General features: G+C 39.9%; 1 protein-coding gene across 2 annotated transcripts in view; it reads left to right on the forward strand.

Annotated features, from left to right (window-relative positions):
• The first annotated feature begins 1888 nt into the window (after positions 1 to 1888).
• Positions 1889 to 25932, forward strand: part of Frmd3 (FERM domain containing 3) — a 266338-nt gene continuing 242294 nt past the window's right edge. For both annotated transcript variants that reach the window (NM_001415820.1, NM_001415819.1), the window contains 1 exon segment: positions 1889 to 2202. In NM_001415820.1, the coding sequence (NP_001402749.1) occupies positions 2056 to 2202 (147 nt within the window). In that variant the 5' untranslated portion in view covers positions 1889 to 2055.

Consider the following 25932-nt stretch of genomic DNA (forward strand, 5'->3'; position numbering starts at 1 on the left):
TTGTAGTGTTTTAGCACAGTAATGAAAAAGTAACTAATACACCATCTTACCTGACTACATGTAGGAATGTGGCTCATGTGCCATTGTACTGATCACTGATATCTATAATTTATATCATCCCATGACCCTCAAATCTGATCTATCAGATCCTATTCTATGGTAGCCCATAAGCAATTATCTAATTATTTCAAAGCCATAATTCAGCTATAATAATTTGTGTTCAGTTTGATTAAGAATGGCTTATATAGGTTCATGTGAATACAGGGTCACCAGGGTTGAAAGGGGGGCACAGCATCTGTCTCTGTTTCTCTCTCTCTCTCTCTCTCTCTCTCTCTCTCTCTCTCTCTCTCTCTCTCTCTCTCTCTGTCACTTACAGATAAGGATGTCGTTTTCAACTGCTCCTGTGCCATGCATGCTGCCAATGCTTCCTCCATGCTCCCACGATGAAGATAACAGACTAGCCTCTGAAACTGCAAGCGAACCCACAATTAAATGCTTCCTTTTATAAGAGTTACCTTTCTCAGACTGTCTCTTCACAGCAGTAGAACAGTGACTAAGATATAATGTTATACTAAATGCTCTCTCTCTCTCTTCCTATTGTTATTTGATACAGTCTCACTAAGCAATCCAGGCTGACCTCACACTCTCCATCCTCCTGCATCATCATCTCTAGTGCTGAGTTTGGGGGCAGTCGTAGGTTGATAGCTCTTGCAGTTTAGCTGAAAGAGAAGCAGATAGATGCCTGATTGTAGGGTGATTACCAGCGCTGGAGAAGCAGAGGAAAAATAGACAGGGAGAATGCGAAGTGTGTTGTATTTCGAGCCACAACCAATCCCTTCCCAGACTTTTCCCTTCACAGCCCAGGGTATCCCTTTGGATGAAGAGACTGCATATGTGGCAAACGACTGAAGAATTGACAGCTAACAACAAGTCTTCTTAGCATCAATCATTCTTTCCTCACTAAAAAAGAAACAGCAGAGCAAAACAGCTTTCATTTAATTCCTGTTTACTAATACCCCTCCCTCCATCTTGAAGTTCTACCTACCTGTAACTACTGCAACCTCTTTGCCACCCCTTGAACCTAGAGCATTTCACACAGCGACAAGAGCATGTTGGGATGACAATGAATTCCTGGAGAGCAACAGAGAATTCCGGGGTTTCCAGCACCCAGAGGAGAGACTAAAATAGGATAGGAGATGGCTTTGTCATTAGACTCCTACTAGATTCCTATGCAGTTGGCGGTGGAGGAGGCTTGCTAAAGAGGGTGGGGCAGAATAGGGCTTCTAGTTGGGGTCTAAGGAGATAGTGTCATAAAAAAAATCACACTGCTTAAGAAAGACAATTCCTATGTAAGGAGGGAAAAGGGGAGGTGATCTCAGTTTATATTAACTTTAAAATCTGCCAGGGATATCTGAGACTGTTACCACGGCCGTGTGCATGTGCAATGCTTGTGCCTCGTGCCATTGTTTGAGAATCCCTACCAGCCCAACAGTCCTCTCCAAGAGTGGAATTCCCTTGAGAGTGTGTGGGTTGTTCTCCACTCTTTGCTGGCCGCCAGGATCCGGGAATTCACAATGCAGGGCGCCTTTGAGTCCGAGGGAAGCAGGGCAGGGACCATCTAGCAACCACGATGGGAGGAGGGAGGAGGCAGCCAGCGGGAGGAAAGCATCAGGGCCTAGCCTGACGCAGCAGCAGCCCTGGAGGTGGCCCCCGCCTGTGTTGCTGGGCGTCAGGATACAGTAGGTCTTGCGACTCCTCCAGTCGCGAGACCTAGAAGGGTCTCCTACCGCCCTCATCCTCAAGTCCAAGCCAAGGGAGTTGCCCTCTGAGCTAGCCACGGAAGAGGGCGGGGATTGGAGCGTGTGAAGAAGAGAGGGAGGGACGGGCTCTCCTCGCCACTCGCCGCTGGTGGCCGCAGGCGCCCTGCGCTGCCGCCGTCTCCGGGCCGAGCTGCACCCGGAGCCGCGACTGTATTGAGAACGTGTGAATGTCCGCGTGGACCAGGGCCGCGCGGGCCCCGCGCCTCCTCCGGCTGGCTCCCGCGTTCTGCTGTGTATGTTCGCTTCTTGTCACTGTGCGCCGAGAGGCAGAAGGACTATGAAAATGATTCACTTTCGGAGCTCCAGTATCAAATCGCTCAACCAGGAGATGAAATGCACCATTCGACTGCTGGACGACTCGGAGGTCTCCTGCCGTATCCAGGTGCGGTGGCACGGGAGGAGGCTGCAGGGGGTGCGGTATTTGCAAGGTGCAGGAGTGAGTGAGGGGGCTCTGAGGGTAAGCAGGCGCTGGTGGGAAACCCATCTCATCAGAGAAACCCGGCTGGAATGCGGGATTTACCTCAGTCCTCAAGATAGGGGCTTTGGCCCTCTGTAGTCATCTGCTATTTTGTTATCCTTACCTCAGCCCCCTACCCTGACATGTTCCCTGGGCTCACTTCACGTTGTTCCTAGGCTGAGGCTGTAAGCAAATGTCTCCTGCTTGGAGATGTACTGGTCCCTTTGGAGCCTAACTCACCAGGACGTAGAAGCCACAGTGCCAAGGGAGACCCTAGCATGCTACCCCCTCGCCTTCTTTCTCATCCACCACGTGGGAAAGGACTCCACCAGCCAGGGTTCGCTCTTGTTTCCCGCGCCCAGGCGGTTTGGGAACCTGATTCTTGTACCCTGCAGTCTGACTGTACAGCAGTCTGACTTCTCTAAGGTGGTAATGGACTTCTCCAAGTTTCCTAGAAATCTTAGGCTCCAGCCTTGAGGGATGGGGTGCACGTTGTATTGATCTGGAGCTACCTCAAAAGAAACATGAAATTCGTGTTTCAGGGAAAAGATTAGCAAACGGGTCCCTCGGGAAGCTAGGTCTTGGGTTAAAGAGCTTAGAATTTTGGCGACTATTCATGTGGTCAAGTTGGAGAAGGAGGAGTGTTGCTTAGTATTTTTATTAGCTGCTCCCTTCCTTGGGAGATACGTGTTTTTGGTCTTGCAAGCTGCTACTGCTGCTGCCTCAACTGGTGCTGCTGCTGCTGGTGGTGGTGGTTGTGGTAATGGTGTCTATCTATGTGTTTCTATGCACTCAAACAGGCTTGATGTCCTTTAGCTGCACTTGTTCAGATAGGTAGGTATGAACTTCTCCCATGACCTCATATGGCACGCACATTCTGCAAAGGTTGTATCAGAACTAAGCATTGTGAGCATCAGAGTTTAGAATCTAATTATTTCTAGGATTCCCTCTTCCAGTCTACTACATCTCAAGGTTCTAAGACCCATGATTATGGGGTGTGAATGGATTAGCACCTCCTAGAGGCAAGAATCCACCTCTTGGTTGTTCCTGAATTTTTAAAAAGACATTTTTTTAATTAAAATAAAATTAAATCACTTTCCTCCTTCCCTTTCTCCTTCCAACCTCTCCCCCAAGTCTCCACTCTCCAACTTTTTTCATGTACCCCATCCACAATATCAACTAATACCTTTGTTCTTTTATCATTATGGTTGCATATATATGTATATGTATGCATAAGAATATAAATACAACCTCCTGAGTCTGTTTTTATTGTTTGTGTGTATATTGTTTCAAGGCGGATCACTTTCTATTGAATTACCAATAAGGGGACTCATCCCTGAGAAATGCTAATTCTCCTTTTCCACAGTTCCTGAAGTTCTTTACATAGAGGTAGGGTTCTGTAAAAATTTCCTTCTTCTCAGTTAGTAATACTGCCATTGTTTAGGTCTTGTAAATGCCATTTCTATGGGAGATTGTTTCACAGTGGACATATGGTATCCTGCACCTTGTAATCTTTCTGCAAGCCTTTACCCAATGTTCCCTTAGATGCAGTAACCTTTAGGATGCATCCACTGGGACTAGATTCCTCATGATACTTGGTCTTTGCATTATGTCCAATTGTGGTTTTTTTATGAGGGTCTCCTTTTGCTTTAAAGAGATGTTTCATTAATGAAGGATGGTGCCTACATTCGTCTGTGGATATAAGGATAAATTTTAGAGTGTAGGTAGAAGTTTTGTTGGCCTAGCAAAGTGGTAGTCATAGATACTCGTCTAAGATCCATGACCTCAACAGTTCTGGGAAAGTTGGCTAGTTTTATAGTTCTGTTCACAATTTCACTCCTGTTGAGTGAACTTTATGTTCAACAAACAGTTGTTGCACCTTTGTAGATATCTGTCCTGCTGGTCATTCTTATAATTCTTGAATGTTGCAGCTCAATGGGACCATTACATTTCCCTCCTGTACTGGTTAGCTTTTAAGTCAAACTTGAAACAAGCTAGAATCATTTAGGAAGAGGAAATGTAAATTGGGAAAATGCCTCATCTGCTTAGCCTGTGGAAAATCTTGTTGAGCATTTTCTTGATTGCTGATTAATGTGGGAGGCCTAGCTAGTTATGGGCAACGACACCCCTGGGTTGGCCCTAGGTGCCATAAGAAAGTCATAAGAAGCAAGCCAGTGGGCCCTGCTATTTCATGGCCGCTGCTTCGCTTCTTGCTTCCAGGTCCTTGGTCTGCCTTTTCTTCCCTCAGTGATAGACCCTTACTTGGAAGTTTAAGAGATAAACACGTTCCTCCCCAAGTTGCTTTTGATCATGGTTTTACCACTTTAAAAACTTTACTAAAACATTTCTCTAGAAATGTTTCATAGTATTTTCTGGTATGATGAAAGTTAGAACACAGGAAGGAGGATTTCAGGCCAGATCCAGTTTAAATAAAAATAATCTGAGTTCTCTGTCATAAATGTATAGTGTCTTTAGAAATAAAGTGATACCTTTAACCTCTGAAAGGCAACAGTAGCAGCAGCAGAATTCTGAATAACCACTCAAAGGGAGATGTCTCATACCTGATACTGTGATTTTTGTTAGTCTATAGCTCTTATGGAAGCATTGTCAGCCCAAGTGTGTGTGTGTGTGTGTGTGTGTGTGTGTGTGTGTGTGTGTGTGTGTGTGTTATGTATAATTGTATAATTCTAGGTAAATGAAAAACAATAGTTTCTTCAGGCTCTATCAAACAATCTTGGTATTGGTTGTCACCACTCATTACTTCTGCTTCTGTAAAGACTTCCTTCTACCTTTCCTGGTTAGTGCCCTCCTCCCATTTTTTTGTTGTGAGCTTTACTTTACCCATATACTGCTATTCACCTCTCAGCCCCTCATACCCTGTAGTACCATCACGCTTTCCTGGTATCTATGTTGCATACTTGTTTCTGAGGATTTGGTGTTGAGGAGATCAAATAAGAGAAAAGTTGTGATGTCTTTCTTTCTGGGTCCAGGTTAACTCATTCAATATAATCTTTCCTAAGTCCATCTACTTATCTATTTACTTATTTTATGACTTCATTTTTCTTTACAGCTGGATAGTATTCCATAGTATACGTGTGCTTCATTTTCATTATCCATTTATCTGTTAAAGGACAATTAAATTATTTTCATTTCTTAGGTACCATAAATAGGGCCACAGCAAACAAAGCTGAGTAAGTATGTATGGAGCAGAATATCAAGTCCTGCCACAGAGTAGTATAGACATGGTATATGACCTATCATATCATTTTATGAGGCCTTATATATCAATTATTTTAATACACGGAGTACTATTCAAAAAGTTCTTGCAGCTATACCTAGTGGTGTACTGATAATGTTTTAGCACTTCAGGTTTCAAATTGAGGTTCTTGAACAACTTGGAGTTAATTTTTGTACATGGTGATACATAGAGGCCTACCTTCATTCTTCTGCATCCTAATATCTAGTTTCCCCAACATCGTTTGTTGAAGATGCTATCTTTTTTCTCATATGTATTGCTTTTAGCCTCTTTGTTAAATACTAGATGGTTGTTGTTATGTGCAACTCATGTTTAGGTCTTGTGTATTTGATTCCATTTGTTTACATGACTAGTTTTGGGTCAATACCTTATAGTTTTTATTACTACAATTCTATAATATATCTTGAAGTCTGAGATGGCACTCCTTCTAACATTACTATTTGACCAGTATTGCTTGGGGTATCTGACTTCTGCTTCTTTATGAATTTTAGGAAGTAATTTTGTGTTTCTGTCAAGAATGTTTGTTAAGGTTTGGTTTTTGCCCCAGCATGTGTGGTCTTTTTTATTTTTATTTTTTTCCACATGGAGAGGTTTAATGAAAGGACGAGACAAGAGAGAGGGACAAGAGAGAGAAAAAAAAGAGTGGAGGAGAGGAGTAGAGGCCAGCCCTGAGCACGTGGAGAGAAGTGGGGAGGAGAATGGGGAGAGAAGTGACAAAGGGGGAAGAAAGGAAGAGCAAGAGAGAACAAGAGCAAGAGCAAGAGCATGTGGCCTTTTTTAAAAGAAGCTTCTATGTACACTTGTGTAAAAAGTATATTCTGAGTATATTCTGCAGTGTTTAGATAGAGTAATCTGTACAGATCTGTTAGACTCCTTTGATATAAGATTTAATTCTCACATTTCTGTTTATTTTCTGTCCAGATGACCTATCAATTGGAGAAAGTGGGACACTGAAATTCCCTACTATTACTGTTTGTTTTAAAATGTCTTTAATTCCATTAGTATGCTTTTATGAAATTGAATGCACCAGAGTTTGGTGCATATATGTTTGATATTGTCACATTTTCTTAATTAATTGATCCCTTGATTAGAATGAAGTACCCTTCTTTGGCACTTTCTATTAGTATTAGTTTGACATCTAATTTATCATATGACAACAGCTACTTCCTTCTTTAACCCATTTGCTTGGAATACACTCTTCTAGTCTTTAACTTTAGGGTATGACCTATCATTTAAGTTGACTCATGTTTACGATAAAAACATTGATTTCTGTTTCTTTTTTTTTTTTTATCTTCATTAACTTGAGTATTTCTTATTTAGATTTCGATTGTTATTCCCCTTCCCGGTTTCTGGGCCAACATCCCCCTAAGCCCTCCCCCTCCCCTTCTACATGGGCTTCCCCTCCCCACCCTCCCCCCATTACCACCCTCCCCCCAACAATCACGTTCACTGGGGGTTCAGTCTTGGCAGGATCAAGGGCTTCCCCTTCCACTGCTGCTCTTTCTAGGCTATTCATTGCTACCTATGAGGTTGGAGCCCAGGGTCAGTCCATGTATAGTCTTTGGGTAGTGGCTTAGTCCCTGGAAGCTCTGATTGCTTGACATTGTTGTACTTTTGGGGTCTCGAGCACCTTCAAGCTCTTCCAGTTCTTTCTCTGATTCCTTCAACGGGGGTCCCATTCTCAGTTCAGTGGTTTGCTGCTGGCATTTGCCTGTGTATTTGCTGTATTCTGACTGTTTCTCTCAGGAGAGATCTACATCCGGTTCCTGTCAGTCTGCACTTCATTGCTTCATCCGTCTTATCTAGTTTGGTGGCTGTATATGTATGGGCCACATGTGGGGGTGTTCCTTCTGCCTCTGTTCTAAACTTTGCCTCCCTATTCCCTGCCAAGGGTATTCTTGTTCCCCTTTTAAAGAAGGAGTGAAGCATTCACATTTTGATCATCCGTCTTGAGTTTCATTTGTTATAGGCATCTAGGGTAATTCAAGCATTTGGGCTAATAGCCACTTATCAATGAGTGCATACCATGTGTGTTTTTCTGTGATTGGGTTACCTCACTCAGGATGATATTTTCCAGTTCCAACCATTTGCCTACGAATTTCATAAAGTCATTGTTTTTGATAGCTGAGTAATATTCCATTGTGTAGATATACCACATATTCTGTATCCATTCCTCTGTTGAAGGGCATCTGGGTTCTTTCCAGCTTCTGGCTAGTATAAGTAAGGCTGCTATGAACATAGTGGACCACGTATCGTTTTTATATGTTGAGTATATGCCCAAGAGAGGTATAGCTGGGTCCTCAGGTAGTTCAATGTCCAATTTTCTGAGGAACCTCCAGACTGATTTCCAGAATGGTTGTACCAGGATTTCTGTTTCTTAATACAATCAAGTAACCCATTTCTTTCTATTGGAAACTTGAGACCATTATTTAGAAGTTATTAAATTATAGAAAGGTGTATTTAGATTGTATTTTCGAAGGTTTGTGTTTTTAGTTTTCCTTTCTCTTTCATGGTGTTTCTTTTCTGATCTTGTGTAGTAGGGGTTCTGTTTGCTTCTTGTACCTGTATAAGTGTGTCTTTCTTTAGTTTAAGAATTTTTTTCTGTGATCTTATTATAAATCTGATCTCTGCCTTTCATATATGATTCATCTCACTTGTATATGCCTAAATTCAAAGATTTAGTCTTTTGATGACACCCATGCTGGCTAGTCTTGTGTCAACTTGACATACAAATGAGAGTTGTCTGAAACAAGTGAACCTTAATTGAGAAAATGATTTCATAAGATCTGACTGTAAGACATTTTCTTAATTAGTGATAGATGGGGTGGGAGAGTCCATTCATTGTAGGAGGGCACACCCATTTTGGGTGGTTCCATCCATAAGCTGGTGGTCTTTGGTTCTATAAGAAAGCAGACTGAGCAAGTCATACTGAGCAAGCCAGTAATAAGTCCTACCCCCAACCTCCATTGACTATTGTCTCCAGGTTCCTGCTGTTTGATTTCTTGTCCTGGATTCTTTTGGTAATAAACAACAATATGGTTGTTCTTCAGGTACAAACTGAATAAACGCTTTCCTGCTCAATTTGCTTTTTGGTTACAGTGGTTTTTTTGCAGCAATAGAAACCCTAACTAAGACAGTGGCCCACATATTCTACATGATCCTCTCCTGTGCTTTAAAAACAATTCATATTCTTTCCTATTTCATCTCAATCCTCTATTGTTGAGTCTTGAGAGTCTACCTTCTGTTTGATTCATTTTCCTTGAAAGAATTTTCTCTGCGTTTTCTAATTGAGATACTGCATTTTTTTTTATTAACTTGAGTATTTCTTATATACATTTCAAGTGTTATTCCCTTTCCCGGTTTCCGGGCAAACATCACCCTCCCCCCTCCCCTTCCTTATGGGTGTTCCCCTCCCAACCCTCCCCCCATTGCCGCCCTCCCCCCATAGTCTAGTTCACTGGGGGTTCAGTCTTAGCAGGACCTAGGGCTTCCCCTTCCACTGGTGCTCTTACTAGGATATTCATTGCTACCTATGGGGTCAGAGTCCAGGGTCAGTCCATGTATAGTCTTTAGGTAGTGGCTTAGTCCCTGGAAGCTCTGGTTGCTTGACATTGTTGTACTTTTGGGGTCTCGAGCACCTTCAAGCTCTTCCAGTTCTTTCTCTGTTTCCTTCAACGGGGAACCTATTCTCAGTTCAGTGGTTTGCTGCTGGCATTCGCCTCTGTATTTGCTGTATTCTGGCTGTGTCTCTCAGGAGCGATCAACATCCGGCTCCTGTCGGTCTGCACTTCTTTGCTTCATCCATCTTGTCTAATTGGGTGGCTGTATATGGAGATACTGCATTTTTTAATTTCATCTCTACTTAACTTCTGCTATCCTTAGTGTTTCTATCTCTTTACTGAATTCAGCTTTCAAATCCTAAATTATCTTTTTCATTTCATTTGGTAGTTTGTTTTGTTTTAATTAGTGAGTTTGTTTGTTTTTAACAAAACCCAAGCATTTGATGTTTTCCTCTTAGAGTTCAATGAAGTCTTTGCTCATGTTGCTTTAATTCCTTGAATACTTTGGTTCATTTTATGATTGTTCTTTGTAAACTCTGTTACCTGGGAACAGAGTTTAATGTTTTGTCTAAGTAGTTGTTTTTGTGCTTTTACCTGGGCATATTGATTTTTTTGTTTATCTTTCTGACATGATAATCTGGCCTTCCTTACATAGAATCGGTGTAGGAACTCAATGGCTTGAAATGAGCCAGGTAAAGCTGATGGGCAGGCTGTTCAACTAGACAAGGCAAAGATGGCTTCCAAACCACAGATCTGGGGCTAGGTCTATCAATATAAAGATGATAATGGGTAACCAGAAAGATGGGAAAGGAAAAGAAGAATCTCATCAGTTGAGGGGGACTCTTGAACAAATCAGTTTCAAAGACCACTGATCTAGACCTATGTCTATGGGTGTGAAGATAGCCATATGGTAGGGTGGGGTGGGGTGGGGTGAGATGGAGAACGGATGAGAAAGGCAAGAATCAATTTACCCGGAAAAGAGACTCACAGTTATTATAGGATACATATCCAGACCAAGGCTGTGTGTGTGTGTGCGTGTGTGTGTGTGTGTGTGTGTGTGTGTGTGTGTGTGTGTGTGTGTTTATAGGGGACAAAGGTAGTAAAGAAGATCAACTTACAAGGCAAAGGTGGTGCCTGGAGATCATCTCAGGTAGGCATGGAACTAAGCTTGTGAGAGTGGAGATCATTTGTGATGGGTTTGGAAGTAGGCTTCTTGAACTTTTGGTTTTCTTATTCATTGGGGGTATTTTTGACACGAGATCAGTGAAACTTTTGTAAATTAATATCTGGGTAAATTTCTATGCAGAGCTTCCCCATTATGTGTCAGGAAAGGTTGCAGCAGCAGCAGTGGCTTTCAAGTGTGTTCACCAACATGTACAGAATATTGCCTCCAGAAGAAGTGGAAAAACTCAGGTTACAAATTCTTGAGTTGCTCATCAGTCTGCTTTCCCTAGTAATCATTTCCAGAGAGGGAAAAAAAAAAACATAAATTCTGTGAAATGTTTCACTGTAAGCAGCCCTCAGGACTGTTGTGTGAGATCATGTAAACGAATTCCATACCATTTTTCAGTATCTTTTACATGTTCTCCCTTTTTAGCCTATGATATCCAATACTTAATATAAATCTCTTGGGTAAACATTATTTTGATTTTATAAATAAGCAAACTGAGACACTGAAATATTAACTTTTTGTCCAAAACAATGTGAGCTGTTGGCATTAAGATCTACAACTGTCTGGATTCAAAACTTGAGTATGCCTTTGGCTTACTACTTCACATTCAAAATAGTTAGATTTCAGTGAGATTTCCAACACAGAAGCAGATGAATCCATGGAATGCTGCCTGAACTGACTTGAAGACCAGTAGGGATTCTTGTCTCACTAATTTGCATATGGATCAATTTCAGGATTTGGCAGAAAATCTGGCATTCCACAGCTGACTGGAATGTCTCATCTAAATGCCACTAGGAAACATTTCCATTTCCAGAAACTTTGTATTTTTCCTCAAGAAAACGATACTTACATGCAGTAGGTTCTATGAGCTGTATTTTTACGTTTCAGATCAAATAATCTTCAAATTATCTCTGTGAATCAAAAGATGAACTGCGAATTAAGTTACTAAAGAGATTCTGTGCACTGATTACAGACTGATGATGGTCACGGGGCATGTGTTTTTACATGTAGCATTGCCTTCGGAGGGCAGTACACAGTGTTTTTTGATGTAATGTGAACTTTGGAGCTCATAACATTGGTGACATAAGAACATAGAACAAAAGGAGAGGAAAATGTCAGAAAAAAATGTAGCTCATTCATGAGATAATGAATTTTTGTGTAGTTCAGACAATGCATTTTCAACAATGAATTATTTTTAAAAATCATCTTAATTTTATGCTAAGTATCATCTGTATTTCAAGAACAGGGCTAAAACTAAAGATTTTTTTAAAAATTAAATTAGTTAAGTGGTCCTTGATCAGATTGAGACAGATAGACAAAAATTTTTTATTTGAAAACAAAATGGCATATAGACATAGAATAAAGGTAGCTATACGCAAATATAACACCAACAGAATGTACCCATACAAGGCTGGAGCATTCCTAAGAATGTCTGGTTATGCATGAAACTGGTGAATAACTAAAGGGATCAGTGGACATCACCTGGAAGCAGATTAGAAAGCCAAATCTAAAAGACTTTTAGATTATTAATTTTAGAATCTTCATTTGAATGGCATAGGCATTGGTCTAAGTTATGCGGTTCTTCTATCTACCACCTTGCTCCATGCCAATCTCTTCCAACCCCTAACACTAGGTAGGATAGAAAGGTTAAAGAGAATGGAGGAACAAACCTCTTTAGACTATTTCCTGCTGATTAGGGGTGTTGAGCTCCTTGGGGTAAGTCCTATATTCATTGTCAGGATATCCAATTTCTAATTTTCTTTGCTCACTACCATTTGACCAGCAGCAGAAACCAATAGCAGGAGCAATAGCTTCCTCAGAGCATGCCCCTAACCCTGACTAGTCTCAGGGCTCTGGCATTTATTCCCTCTCAAAAGTTCCCAGAATTCCAAACATCATATACTCTCAGGAACTATCTGCAGCTGAAAAAACCACACCTCTAGAGCATGAGGCAAATCATAATCACCTGCAGTGATTATGCTATTTTTCTTTTATCTCACACCTGGAATTAAAACAAAAAATGCATTCACAAAGCATAACTGGGTTTTTTAAGAAACCAAAATGCTCATTATAGAATGGGAACATAGAAGATTGCTAGTTGACTTCTATTTATCATTTTATGTGTTTTTTCTCTACACAATACTATCCTAGGGTTTTATTGCCATGAATAAACACTGTAGCCAAGGCAACTCTTATAAAAAAAAAACTCTTTAATTGTGGCTGGTTTACACTTTCAGCGGTTTAGTCCATTATTATAATGGAGGAAAGGATGGTGGCATACAGGCAGACACTGCTGAAAACAGAACTGAGGTATCTACGTCTTGATCCTCGGGCAGCAAGGAGAGAATTTGTACCACAATGGATGTAGCTTGAGAATATATAATCTCAAAGTCCTCCTCCACAATGACACACTTCCTCCAACAAGGCCACACCTACTCCAATAAGGCCACATCTAATAGTGCCACTCCCTATGGTCCAGTCATTCAAACACATGAGTCTATGAGGGCCATTCTTATGCAAACCACCACAAGTATCATAAGCACAAATAGCATAACTGGATGTGGAAATCAAGGCTAAATCTGAGTCCAAGGTTGTTAGAATTAGTGACTAAAATATTGACAAAGCCCTTTGAAGGACTCCTCACATAATGTTTTGCTATAGTTTGGAGTATGATTATTTGAAGGCATGGAGGATAATTAGCATTTTAATCTAGATCATGACTAGATTAATTCCTAATCTAAAAATATAAATTCCTGCATTAAGAAAAATACAGAGATAATATCAAAATAATTTCTCTAAAATGCTTTAACTTGTAGTTTTAAGAATGATTCTGTAAATCAGTTCAGTCAGGCCCTAGTATTAGTGCCCTCTAGAAAAACATGAACAGGAGCTACTACTTAGTTTGACAATCTTTTTTTTAAAGCTCAGGGAGAAGAGTAATAAAGTCAGTGAATCACTGGAATTGAAATAAACCATCCTGTTCTTTCATACCACCTAGTACTTTATCTGGGGTAGCTTCAAGCCTCAAGGATATATGTTTCTCCAGATGGGTGTCCTGTCACATGGTTGAAGGGCACCTTGGGCAATACATTTTGCTTGCATGCCCAGTTTTTCCACCAGGTATAGATATCACCTCTTATTCAGTTCTGATAGAGAAGGGAAAAAAGAGGAAAGTTGCACTGTCATTCAAGGGCCACTACAGAAGCTGAATTTGCAGCTCTAGCTGCGATCTAGCTACCTGAGAACAGGAAACTAGAACAAAGCAGATTTAAACATATGCCACAAAGAGGATAGCTCAGGCTTCTCTCCAAATTCATTAGATAAAGAGTGTTTCTTTATGCTAGTATCCAATCGTTAAAAAGTTCCTTAGCAGGCTTTCTTGAATATGCTCACTGAGAAGGAAATGCTAGGATGCCCTTTACATACTTTGGTATGTAAAGTATGTTTTTTCTTTCGTGTGTGTGTGTGTGTGTGTGTGTGTGTGTGTGTGTGTGTGTGTTATGTGAAAAGGCAGAATTTAAGGTATTTCATTATGAAGACAAAATTTAGTATTTAAGAAATACCTTTATCCTGCCATGCATCTATCTTTTCAAAAATCAAACACCCCCTTTCCCCACTCCCCACTAGAGAAATTGGACTTTATAGGTTCTCAGCAAAATTCTAAAATTCTATGTGCTGTTGGGAGTAGAGATGGTTCTAAAACTTGTGATTGTTGCTAAAGCAATCATTTTCAAATAGCAAATCAGGAAATTGGGAGGCCTCACTGTGGTTATGACCTCTTTTATCTATTAGGATGGACCTGAGGATAGCTTGAATGTAGAAGTTCCAAGAAATGTGTGTTGAACAGAGGTATAAAACCCTGAAAAGACTTCTATTGGGCCTTTTTTGGGCATCAGAGATACAAGAAGACATTTTGAATGTATTCCATTCCATTCTAATAGAGAAAACAGACACAGAAACAGATTTAACACAGTAATATTATGATAGAAAAATCCCAGAATGCTATTGATTTGGGGCAGAGAGCTAGTGAAGGTGTGAGCTGGAGACACCATAGACTTTCCATTAACTGCTGTCCTTTCATCCAAAGTTACTACTTCTTAAAGGGAATTTTTAAATTGAGCACTGACATTTTCTTACTGACATTTCCTTACATCTAACTTTGCTCTTTTTCTTGCAGACATCTCATCAAAACTTCTAAGGTATTACTGTGAGGACTTTGTTAGTTATTTCTGGTTTTCACCTCAGCCTTAGTTTTTACTATTGTTTTTTGAAAGAGGAATAGTGTTAAAAGCTTAATTAAAACAAGCAAGAAGCATGAATGTCTTTTTAGAAAAAGAAAAGGTTAAGCCAAATAAAAGCCTCTGGGTCCTAACAAACATGAGTGTTTATAGTTCTCCTCTTCCTGTTATACCTTCTTTCTGCCTCTCTCAAGATGGAAACTTCCAGGAAAGTGATCAGGATTTGTTTTTGGTGCCAATTATACCCTGTATCTAGTTTGCTGTAAACTATGTTACATATTTAAGATATGAGAATATTAATATGGGTTTTTAAGTTCACCTATAGTTGAAAACGTCACTACCCAAAAACTACAAATATGATCCCATGGTCAAAATTCCCTGATGCCAATTTGAAGTTACCCAACTAGAGCTGATCATTAATTACCACTTATTGTTTTTATTGTGCCCTTTTGGGGATCCTGAGATCGCCCATCTGAAGGGACTACCAGTGTCTTTAAATCCTATTTGTAGACCATCACTACTCTTATGGCCATCTAGAATCATCCATACCATCTGTTGTGTTGTCTTGTTTTAGGCATACAGAACTTCCTAGACCTAAGATTTTGCCTCACATTAGAAAATGTAATTTTAATAAATCCCGTGTACTGGCGAGGATGTGGAGAAAGAGGAACACTCCTCCATTGTTGGTGGGATTGCAGACTGGTAAAACCATTCTGGAAATCAGTCTGGAGGTTCCTCAGAAAATTGAACATTGAACTACCTGAGGATCCAGCTATACCTCTCTTATACCCAGAAGATTCCCCAACATATAAAAAAGACACGTGCTCCACTATGTTCATAGCAGCTTTATTTATAATAGCCAGAAGCTGGAAAGAACCCAGATGCCCTTCAACAGAGGAATGGATACAGAATATGTGGTACATCTACACAATGGGATATTACTCAGCTATCAAAAACAATGACTTTATGAAATTTGTAGGCAAATGGATGGAACTGGAAAATATCATCCTGAGTGAGGTAACCCAATCACAGAAAAACACACATGGTATGCATTCATTGATAAGTGGCTATTAGCCCAATCTAGGTTTGAATTACCCTAGATGCATAGAACACATGAAACTCAAGACGGATGATCAAAATGTGAATGCTTCACTCCTTCTTTAAAAGGGGGAACAAGAATACCCTTGGCAGGGAATAGAGAGGCAAAGATTAAAACACAGACTGGAGGAACACCCATTCAGAGCCTGCCCCACATGTGGCCCATACATATACAGCCATCCAATTAGACAAGATGGTTGAAGCAAAGAAGTGCAGGCCGACAGGAGCCGGATGTACATCTCTCCTGAGAGACACAGCCAGAATAGAGCAAATACAGAGGCGAATGCCAGCAGCAAACCACTGAACTGAGAACAGGACCCCCGTTGAAGGAATCAGAGAAAGAACTGGAAGAGCTTGAAGGGGCTCGAGACCCCTTATGAACAACAATGCCAAGCAACTAGAGCTTCCAGGGACTAAGCCACTACCTAAAGACTATACATGGACTGACCCTGGACTCTGACCTCATAGGTAGCATTGAATAGCCTAGTAATATCACCAGTGGAAGGGGAAGCCCTTGGTCCTGCTAAGACTGAACCCCCAGTGAACCTGATTGTTGGGGGGAGGGTGGCAATGGGGAAAGGGTGGGGAGGGGAACACCCATAAAGAAGGTGAGGGGGAGGGACTAGGGGGATGTTTGCCCAGAAACCGGGAAAGGGAATAACATTCGAAATGTAAATAAGAAATACTCAAGTTAATAAAAAAAAAATAAAAATAAATAAATCCCGTGTATCACTCTCTGCCAGATTTTTGCCCTGCTATCATTACTGGAGCTGTGACTGGAATATATGTTCTCAGGCAGCATTGTAAAGGACAAGAGAACTTTTGGAGGAGATGACATGTGATATACATTTTAAAGGAAAAGTAGTCATTATCCAAAACCTGGAGAGTAAGCACAGTGAAGAAGTGTAGTGGGATTACATTCTAGTAGAAGGCTAAGCATAAGAAAAAACGCATTTGTGGGGAACTGAAAGAATTATACTGCCAAAATAATAGATACTATTATATAATAGAATAATATACTGTAGAATATTTCTTCTGAGTAGTTGTTGGGTGCCATTATTCCTGGGGAGATGGGAACAAATGTTTGTTTGCCATAGATAGGACCAATGAGACCAATGACAAAGCACAGAATATTACCAAAGTCCTACTTGGTGAACCAGTCAGTTTTACTGGGTTTACTAATAGGAGCAGAAATGACTACAGGCTTCACTGTACGATTTCACCTTCCTTTAGAACATCCTATGTCTAACAAACTTTCCTTCAATATCAGGTGTTTTATCTCAGAGGATAGTGCCACACAACGGTTGTGTAGCTCATATTTTTATAGCTACACATAAGATTTCCTAAGTGTCTTTTCTCAGGATTGAATGTTCTAATGTTTTTTGAAAAGGATAATCTCAGGGCTACTACAATATGTAAATTCTTAGCTACGATTTTAAACACTGACCCCAGTGTCAGTGAACCTATCAGTGAAGAAAGTCATTCTTAATTACTGATCAAGAAATTAGGAGATCTTCCCATGGCCACTTAACCCTCTCACCTATCAAGATAGCAGTTAATTCCCACCTGACTTATATATATATATTGTTAGAGCTCCAAGAAGTACACGTCAAAGAGACAGAAGTATAAGAACTTCAAAAAGGGCTCATTATGCACTTTGTACAGTTTTTCTACAGATAATTTGTGAAGATGCTTTTGTACTCTTTTTGTCCTGGCTGGTAGATACTAGCTCATAGGAGAACTGGGCAACTAGTATGAGTCTGGAGCGGAATTTTCAAGGATATTCAATGGTTCCTATATTTATATGTTACTTGGCTGTTGCTGAGTATGGGTCACATTTTAAAACCATAGGAAAATCTGTAGTGGATATATGCACCTTTATTCTCCGGAATATTTGAGGGATTAGAGAGGAGTTTAGACTTTCCAGTCCAGTGAATGTCTATCTTTTTCAAAGTCTGGGAAAGGACAGATTCAGTTAGCTTGTGAATAACAAAGGATTTTCGGACCTTGCCCTCCTTTTCATTGTTCTTTCTCCTTTGTGATAAGTTATTGTTAGATAATGTGCTATACTTTCTCATTGGATCTAAATATAAATGACCTACAATGATTAAGCAGAAGAACGTTTACCCTTGTAAATACTGAAGAATAAACAGCACTTTGGAAATTAGTTTTTCTTCTCATATTGATTTTGCAGAGACTATCTCTTATCATGAATTATGAAAGCAGAGAGTAAAAATTCAAATAAACACAGGAGATTACCCAGTGCAGAGTGGATTCTCCCGCGTATGACAATAGCTATACCCCTCAGGGACCCCAATTCCAAGAGATATGTTTCATAGGACTCAACAACTTTGCACCTGTAAATCAAAATGTGAAATGTTTTGGTTTTCTTCTATAAGGCTTTGAAAACCTTCAGCATTTTGATTCCCATATATATGTATATATTTTCCCTGTAGATTTATATCTGTGCTAGTTGCTAATAGTCATGTTCTGTTTTGATGGGTGATCACTACTGCTTCAATTATTTCATTTTTATTCCCCTCCTTTGCAGACAATTGGAGTAGATGAGTCGTCTTTCATTTCCTTCTCCTCATCTGCCTATCCTAAAACCTTTATATATCAATGGGTTCTGAATAAATATCCTCTTTCCCTGGGAAGTGTAAAATATTGTAAAAGATCCGACTATTTGATGTGGGAGGGTCTTCCCAAGGTAGAATGAATTAGATCCTGGATGACCTGGGAGTGATGAGAAAGGAATATATCCCTGGCCTCCAGAAGGAGGAGAAGAGCAAGGAAAGTCCCGGATGTATGTACCAGTGTGTTGGATATACACATAACTATGGCAAATTCTGTGGCCTGGTTTGTAGTCAATGAGCTGATCAATCAGCAGACATTTACTGAAGTAATAATACTTTTACATTTTTATTTGCTTGTTTGTTTGTTTGATGTTCTAGTGCTTTGTCTGAATGTATATATTTGCACCACATAAATGCCTTGTACTCACAGATGCCATAAAAGAGTATTGGATTCTCTAGAACTGGAGTTACAGATGTCTGTGAACTGAGCTTTGGGTCCTGGAATCTGAACCCAGGCTTTGTAAGAGCAGCAATTACCCTTACTCACTCCTGTTCCTGAACTAAGAATTTGCTATTAGTGTTTGTTCATTATGCACAATGTGTATTTTCCCTGCCACATATTCATATATTCTTTGTTTGTTTTGCTGCTTTTGTGGACATGCTTGTTATCTTTAATCTATGTTGATTAGCAGTTCCATGAAGGCTGTAATAGAACACTGTAGGGCTTGATACAAATATTGGGTAAATGAAAGAATAGATTCCAAACTGTAAAAAACAAAACAATAAGCACTCTACATGCATCAAACCCTATAGTAAACACCTTCCATCTCACTAAACCTCAAAGGCAGCCTTGGGAAGTAGTAATTAATGTTCATACTTTAAAAGTGTGAAAATGAGCCAATAAAAATGTCGAGTCTTTTGTCCCAAGGCACACAGACAGTGGCAGACTGGCTTTGCTCGAGACCTTAAAAAAATTACAGTATTAGTCCTAGAGATACCAGACACCTCAGAAAGGAGCTCTGCAGACAAAGCAGGGTTTTGTTAGATGTCTGTGTCTGCGGGTAGAGTAGACTACTGTTCCCAAAGAGCTTAGGTGGAATCACTCAGCCCATCAGTGTGCAGAGCAAAGCAGGTTTGTCCATGACCTGGGTGGATATTTTAGCAGTTGTGAATTATTCAGATGCTGAGGCAAAGTGATTCCTTGCATTGAATCCTAAATGCAAACTGGGATGAAATTCAAGCCCAGAGATTTTGCCACTATTGAGCACTTTCTTTAGTTTTTCTCCTATTAATAGAAAGGAAGAAGAGAAAGAAACAACCTTGAAGCAACTAGGTTCTTTCTGCTTATTTTTCCCCCTCCCTTTCTCCCTTTCTGTGGTAGAAAGAACTGAACACATACTGTGCACACTAAGCACTTTCTCTACCCCTGACTCATGTCCTCAGTCCCAAGTGCTTCTTTAAAGAGTTAGTACTGAAGGAACTTTTCTCATATCTTTAAAGAATAGTTTATTGGTATAGAACACAAATCACAAACTATCATGTAAAGTATAAAATTCCATGTTTTTCAATTTTTTATTACATTTATTTAATGTGTGTGCTTGGATGGGGGCAGTGTGGGTAAGTGTTGAGGGGTGGATATGTGTGAGTGTGGGTGTGGCCTTATATCAGGCATACATGTGAAGCTCAGAGAACAGCTTATGGGAAACAGTTTTCTCCTTCTACCATGTTGGTCCTGAGGGTTCAGGACCTTTACTACTAACTCATCCCACTTGCTCCAATTGTTTGCTTTTGAGGACAGACACAAAACCATTTGTCAATGACCACAGTCCATTTTAGAATTTTTTATCATTATGAAGTGTACTGGATGTCACACTGCACACTACTGGAAGCATGAGGAAGAGGCGGAGGAGGAGGCGGAGGAGAAGGAGGAGGAGGAGGCGGAGGGGTAGGGGGAGGAGGAGGAGGAGGAGGAGGAGGAGGAGGATAGACATGCATATCTCCTAGTTACAAATTCTGCAACCTGTACCAGTGATCTTCCTGAAAGATATACTAAAGCAATAATGGTACAAATTTATGGTAATAACCAACCACTTTTTATTGGACTTAAATCACACTCCATGAGATGGAACCCATGCCTAACATTGCTAAAGTGTCTAAGAACTTAAGACTAGATAGGTCGTGGGTCTAGATGAAATACTACTACCTCTACTACTATTCTGATAAAGGAACATGGGATACTGGTATACCCGTAGATCAGTGCCTCAGTCAGCCCTCTTCAACCAAAAAAAAAAAAAAAAGAACACAGAAACCCAGAACTGGATGATTTGCAGAAAGTGAGACATATTGGAGAACTCAGCCATAAATGGTGTGTCTTTACCAAAGCTTACTCTTTAAGCTTCAGAGATATACGCAGAAGATGATGTGAAAAAGAGCCAAGGGTAACACATGACTCCATGGAAATGATTATTGGGATATAACAGGTCTGATGAACAAGTGAACTCAGGGAAACGGCACAAGCACAGGCCTTCACCAGTTCAGGATTGATGGAGTTCCGTCACTGAGTGAGGAAGTGAACATGGACCTCCCACCAGTAACCTATCTGCAACTGATACCCACTGGCAAAGAAGACATTAGTTTTCTTCCGTGAAGTCTTACTGGGAATCTTGTCCACACCTGAGAACAGTCCCCATGTCCATGAGTAGTTTAGTCAAGAACATAATGGTACTTTTGTAGACTTTTGGTCATGTTTTGTTTTGTTTGGGCAATTTTGTTTTGCTTTGTTTTATTGATTATTTTCTTGCTTATTTTGATTTTTAGATTTTCCATATGCATGTTTGTTTTAAGAGAGAGAGAGAGAGAGAGAGAGAGAGAGAGAGAGAGAGCACATAAAGTTATGTGGGTAGGATCTGGGAAGAGTTATAGAAGGGAAAATATGATCAATATATATTGTATGAAAAAATTATTAATAAAATAAATTAGAAGAAATACTTCTCTTGTAGCTTTGTGGGCAGGTTTTTAGTGCTCTCAGGTTAGTGGCAGTTTTCTGTTAGACTGCTTATACCTTAAAGCCTATAAAATTTGTAACATTTGGGCACTCATATGGATACTTGTTAAAGCCTTTTCTCCTGTATTTTACCAGTGTGTACATTGCATCCTGTCTTTCAGTTTGAAACTGTGTCTCTTTAACACTTCCTATATAATATTATCTCACCAATAATGTCAGTCAGGGAATTGATTTCCATAATGGGAATTGTCTAGGGAGACCAAGTATTGACAGCTTTGGTTCTCCTGCTTTGGTGGACAGGAAAGTGTCTCTACTGCACCTAGAAATTCATAGTTCTACTAGTACCTAAACAAGACCAGGCTTGGTTGTAACATCTGCCTTGGAACTAAATCAATGGCTCACAACTGCCTGTAATTAAAGCTCTAGGGGACTTGATACCTTTCTATGACCTCTGCAAACAGCCACAGACATGCAGTACCCATTCTCATAGAGACACATATAAACTCATAAAAAAAACAACTCTTAAAATAATTGTCAGTTAAATTCCTGCAGGGCTTTGTTATAAGTGATTCTGTAAATATTTTCTAAGATTCAAAACGAAATTTTTATCATTAGCTTCTTATATATTCAGGATGATGCCCCTTACCTTCTTGCTAAGTATTTTACTACTAGCCCTAATTCCTAGCAGTATACAGAGAGGTTCCTTAGTCACTTTCCTCAAGAAATACTGTTTTTCTTCTGTTATTCATATTGCTTTCATGGTTCAGTTAGACTTTTGGTATTTGGCAAAATTTCTTTCATGCATATTAAGATCTGGGACCCTTTTGGCCACATCACAGTGAGCTGAACAATGCTCCAAGGAGGACCAGGAGGTGGTAAGAAAGTTTCTTATCTAGACATAATTTTCTCTAACATTTCATATTTTTTGTTGTATGTCTAGCCTTTAACAGCTGAGCCATCTCTCCAGCCCTTTCTTTTACTTCTTGTAGCTCTACCAATAAAGTTGAATAGATTTTAAAGGAACTGTTATTTCTTGCTGCAAAATAGAGAGACAGTAAGACAGACAGAAAGAGACAGACAGACAGACAGACAGACTCACACACACACACACACACACACACACAGAGAGAGAGAGAGAGAGAGAGAGAGAGAGAGAGAGAGAGAGAGAGAGAGAGAGAGACTTGAAAATCAGAACTGATGCAAGCACTGTTCATCATCTTGGCGAATGACTGGATAGTGGCTCAAAGGCCTTGGCTTACTTGAATAATTGTTGAAGATGTTACAGGGCTTTCAGAATGTGACTTGCTGACTGTGTGGCCACTTCTAGAAGGTTGCTAGTGCACCACCTTGTCAAGTCTGCCTGGCACCATTTGAAGACCTAGGGTTTAATTCCATAGCCAATGGTCTATCCACTAGAACAGTAAAATTGTTGGTTGTTATAGATCTCTGGGTTAAATTTGTATAGGACTGTGTGTTCATTTGTACTTCTCTTTCTTGTCTGAGTCTCTGCCTTCAGCTTGCTCTTAATCTTGTCTTAAGTGTAGAAGTCATAAACTGAGGTCTACACATGGCTAATTTGGGAGCATGTTATAGAGACACAAGTAAAAACACACTGGAAGGCTGCAGGGGATGTGGACAGACTTCTCATTAGATGTTATTTTCAGCTATGTAATAATTCTTTTAAACAAGTAGGTTTAGGATCATGTACAGGAAGTTTATAAGGTAGAATGATTATAAGAGAAGAAACACCAAAATTAAATTCCTTTGCACTTCTAAGAACCAATCTTTACAAATTCAAACCAAAAGTAAATGGGGTAAAAAATCAAAACCAAAAAAGAAGAAAAAGAAGGAGGAGGAGGAGGCGGAAGGGGAGGAAGAGGAGAAGCTTTAAATTTATAGCTTGAATACAGGGAATTTTACAATTTCTGAGACAGTGTAAAAAGGAAAAGATAACTTGTCTAACTATTAAGTGCAAGATGATGTGTTGACTTTTCATAACTATCCTGAAATACAGATATTTTGTGAAGTAGGTCTCATGTTCCTCATTTTTGGTCACAGAGAGGACAAATAGGTTTTGTATGGTTATTCAGCCAGAATATGGTGGCATTGGAAATTGAAACCTTAACTTTTGTCCCTTAATCTACAAGCTGCCTCGGTGTCACTGGATTTTGTAGTCATTGCCTAACCTCTGGCCTCCTGCACTTTTACTCTCAACATTTGCCTTCATTGGAGCCAGCTGTCAGTTGTTATACACCCCACAATTTCTGGAGGTTCAGCTGCCTAGACCCCTGCCAGTTCTGAGTATAGTGTCCTTGCTGCTTTCAGGGTATGTCTCACCTGACCGTGGTGCTTGTGGCTGATGCATATCCTTCTTCAGGTTTGGTGACCTTTCAGGTTGGAGTCAGTGGTGGATAGGCCTGCGGTCAGATTCCTGTTGACTGAGCAACAGTGGCCTGACTGAAATTGGAGGAGCTGCCTTGATTTTCAGTTACTTCTAACTTCCCTGACAAGTTGGAAGCAAGATCTCTATGGTTCGGAAGCTAAACTGTCTTAAGGGACAGTTTTAAGGGATGTACTTTTTTTCCTCATGGTTATAAATAAATCAGTACATTTGGAATATAGTAAGCTTATTACTCTATTCTAAGGACACCCAAAATGCTGCTAGGTATACAGGAGAAAAGAAGAATAAAGATCTACCCTGAAAGCAACAAGGAGATCTGTAGTCATAACTGGCAGCTGAACCTCCAGAAGTTGTGGTGTGTCTAACAACTGACAGCTGGTTCCAGTGAAGGCAAACATTGAGAGTAGCAGTGCAGGAGACCAGAGGCCACCTACCATGCACTTTCCTAGTTTGTAGGTCATTTTGCACTATGAATATTTGTGTAGGAGATTAATTAATTTATTTATGTGTGTCTGTGACAGGATATGCTGTATAGTTTTTTAAAACAACTTTACACAAGATGGGATTACATGGGAAGTGGGAACCTAAACTGAGAAAATACCTGTATCAGATTGGCCTATATTCAAATTTGTGGGGACATTTTCTTGAATAGTGATGTGGGAGAGTCCAATCTACTGTGGGAAGTGCCAGTCCTGGGCAGGTGTCCTGGGTTTTGTTAATAGCAGGCCATAACATTCCAGTAACAACATTCTAGTAAGGGGGCCTCCACTTCAGTTCCAGCATCAAGGTTTCTGACTTGAGTTAGTATCCTTACTTTCCTTGGTAATGGACTCATAGAAATGTTAAGATAAAACAAGTAAAATGTTTACTCCTAGAGTTGCTTTTAGTTGTGTTTATTACAACAACAGAAGGGAAACTAAGATACAGGATTTCATCTCAATATATATTACAGTGTATCCTCTTTGTCTAGAGAAACAGAATAGGATCTCTCCTCTCTCACTTCCTCCTTCCTTCCGTCTCATTTATTCTATCGTAACTATCATCTATCTACCTACCTATCTACCTATCTGTCATTCTATTTATCTATTACCTATCATCTATCTATCCATCTATTATCATCTAGGATTTATTAGAATATCTTACAAGCAGTGTCTCATCATTTTAACAATGGCTCTCCCAACAGAAAGCCCAAGAATCCAATGGTTGTTTGGCCCAAGGCTGGATGTTTAAGGTGGTGTTCATTATACACCAGAATTCTAAAGAAGTAGGCTTTAATGCTAGTGAAGGAATGAAGTTGCCAGTGAATATTGAGCACAATCAGGCAAAGTACAAGAGCTTCCTTCTTCCATGTCCTTTATATAGACTGCAATCAGAAGGAGTTGCCCAGATTTAAGGGTCTTCCTAACTCCAATGACCTACATTTAGGGTGGCTCTTCCCATATCAAAGGATCCAGTCAAGAAAAATCTCTCAAAGGGGTGCACAGTGTCTTGGAATTTATTTAACTTCAGATGTAGTCAAAATGACAAGAATAACTGTCACACCCAGACTGGTCTTCAGCTCAGAATCATGTAGCCTCCCTACTACTGTCATTGAAGATCTCTACTGCCATGCTTCCTAACCTTTGAAGGAACATCAAAAGAAATCATACAATATTGACCTTGGGAAAACTAACAGTGAGAGGACTTATTTTGCCCAGGTTTAGAGTTCTCAATCATCAAACACTGATTCAGCAATGTGTAGCTATGCTATGTAAGAGCTACGAGAAATTGTCCTGGGGTTGGGGATTTAGCTGAGTGGTAGAGCGCTTGCCTAGCAAGCGCAAAGCCCTGGGTTTGGTCCCCAGCTCTGAAAAAAAAAAAAAAAAAAAAAGAAGTTGTCCTTGGCTGTTTGGGATGAGCTTAGAAAAACCCAATCATCTGTTTGAGGTCCAGTCTCGTCTCCTCACCTAATATATTCTGAATATTTACTGTCTAAAGAAAGTAAAATAGCATAAATAATGACAGAAAAAAAGAGAAAAGAGGAACAAATGCTAAGCACGTGCTATCTTTGTATCAGGATAGTATAGTAATTGTGATTTCTGCTACCCAAGAGGTGACATACATCTTCAGAGATATAAAACACATTATATTAGTGAACATACATGTACATATACATATATTATGTATAATAATTAATAAAATAGGTATGCATTCAAAAGATAGTTTAGAGGGGAATATGGGAGGATTTGGAGAGTAAAAGAAAGGAGAAATTACTTCAATATATTGTGTTTTTCAAAAATAAAAGAAAAAATGAATTTAGGCTTCGTGCAACAGGTGGTATGCAACCTTTAATTTTAGCACTCAGAGGGCAG

This window comes from Rattus norvegicus, chromosome 5, assembly GCF_036323735.1.
Source record: "Rattus norvegicus strain BN/NHsdMcwi chromosome 5, GRCr8, whole genome shotgun sequence".
In the NCBI taxonomy this organism is placed as follows: Eukaryota; Metazoa; Chordata; class Mammalia; order Rodentia; family Muridae; genus Rattus; species Rattus norvegicus.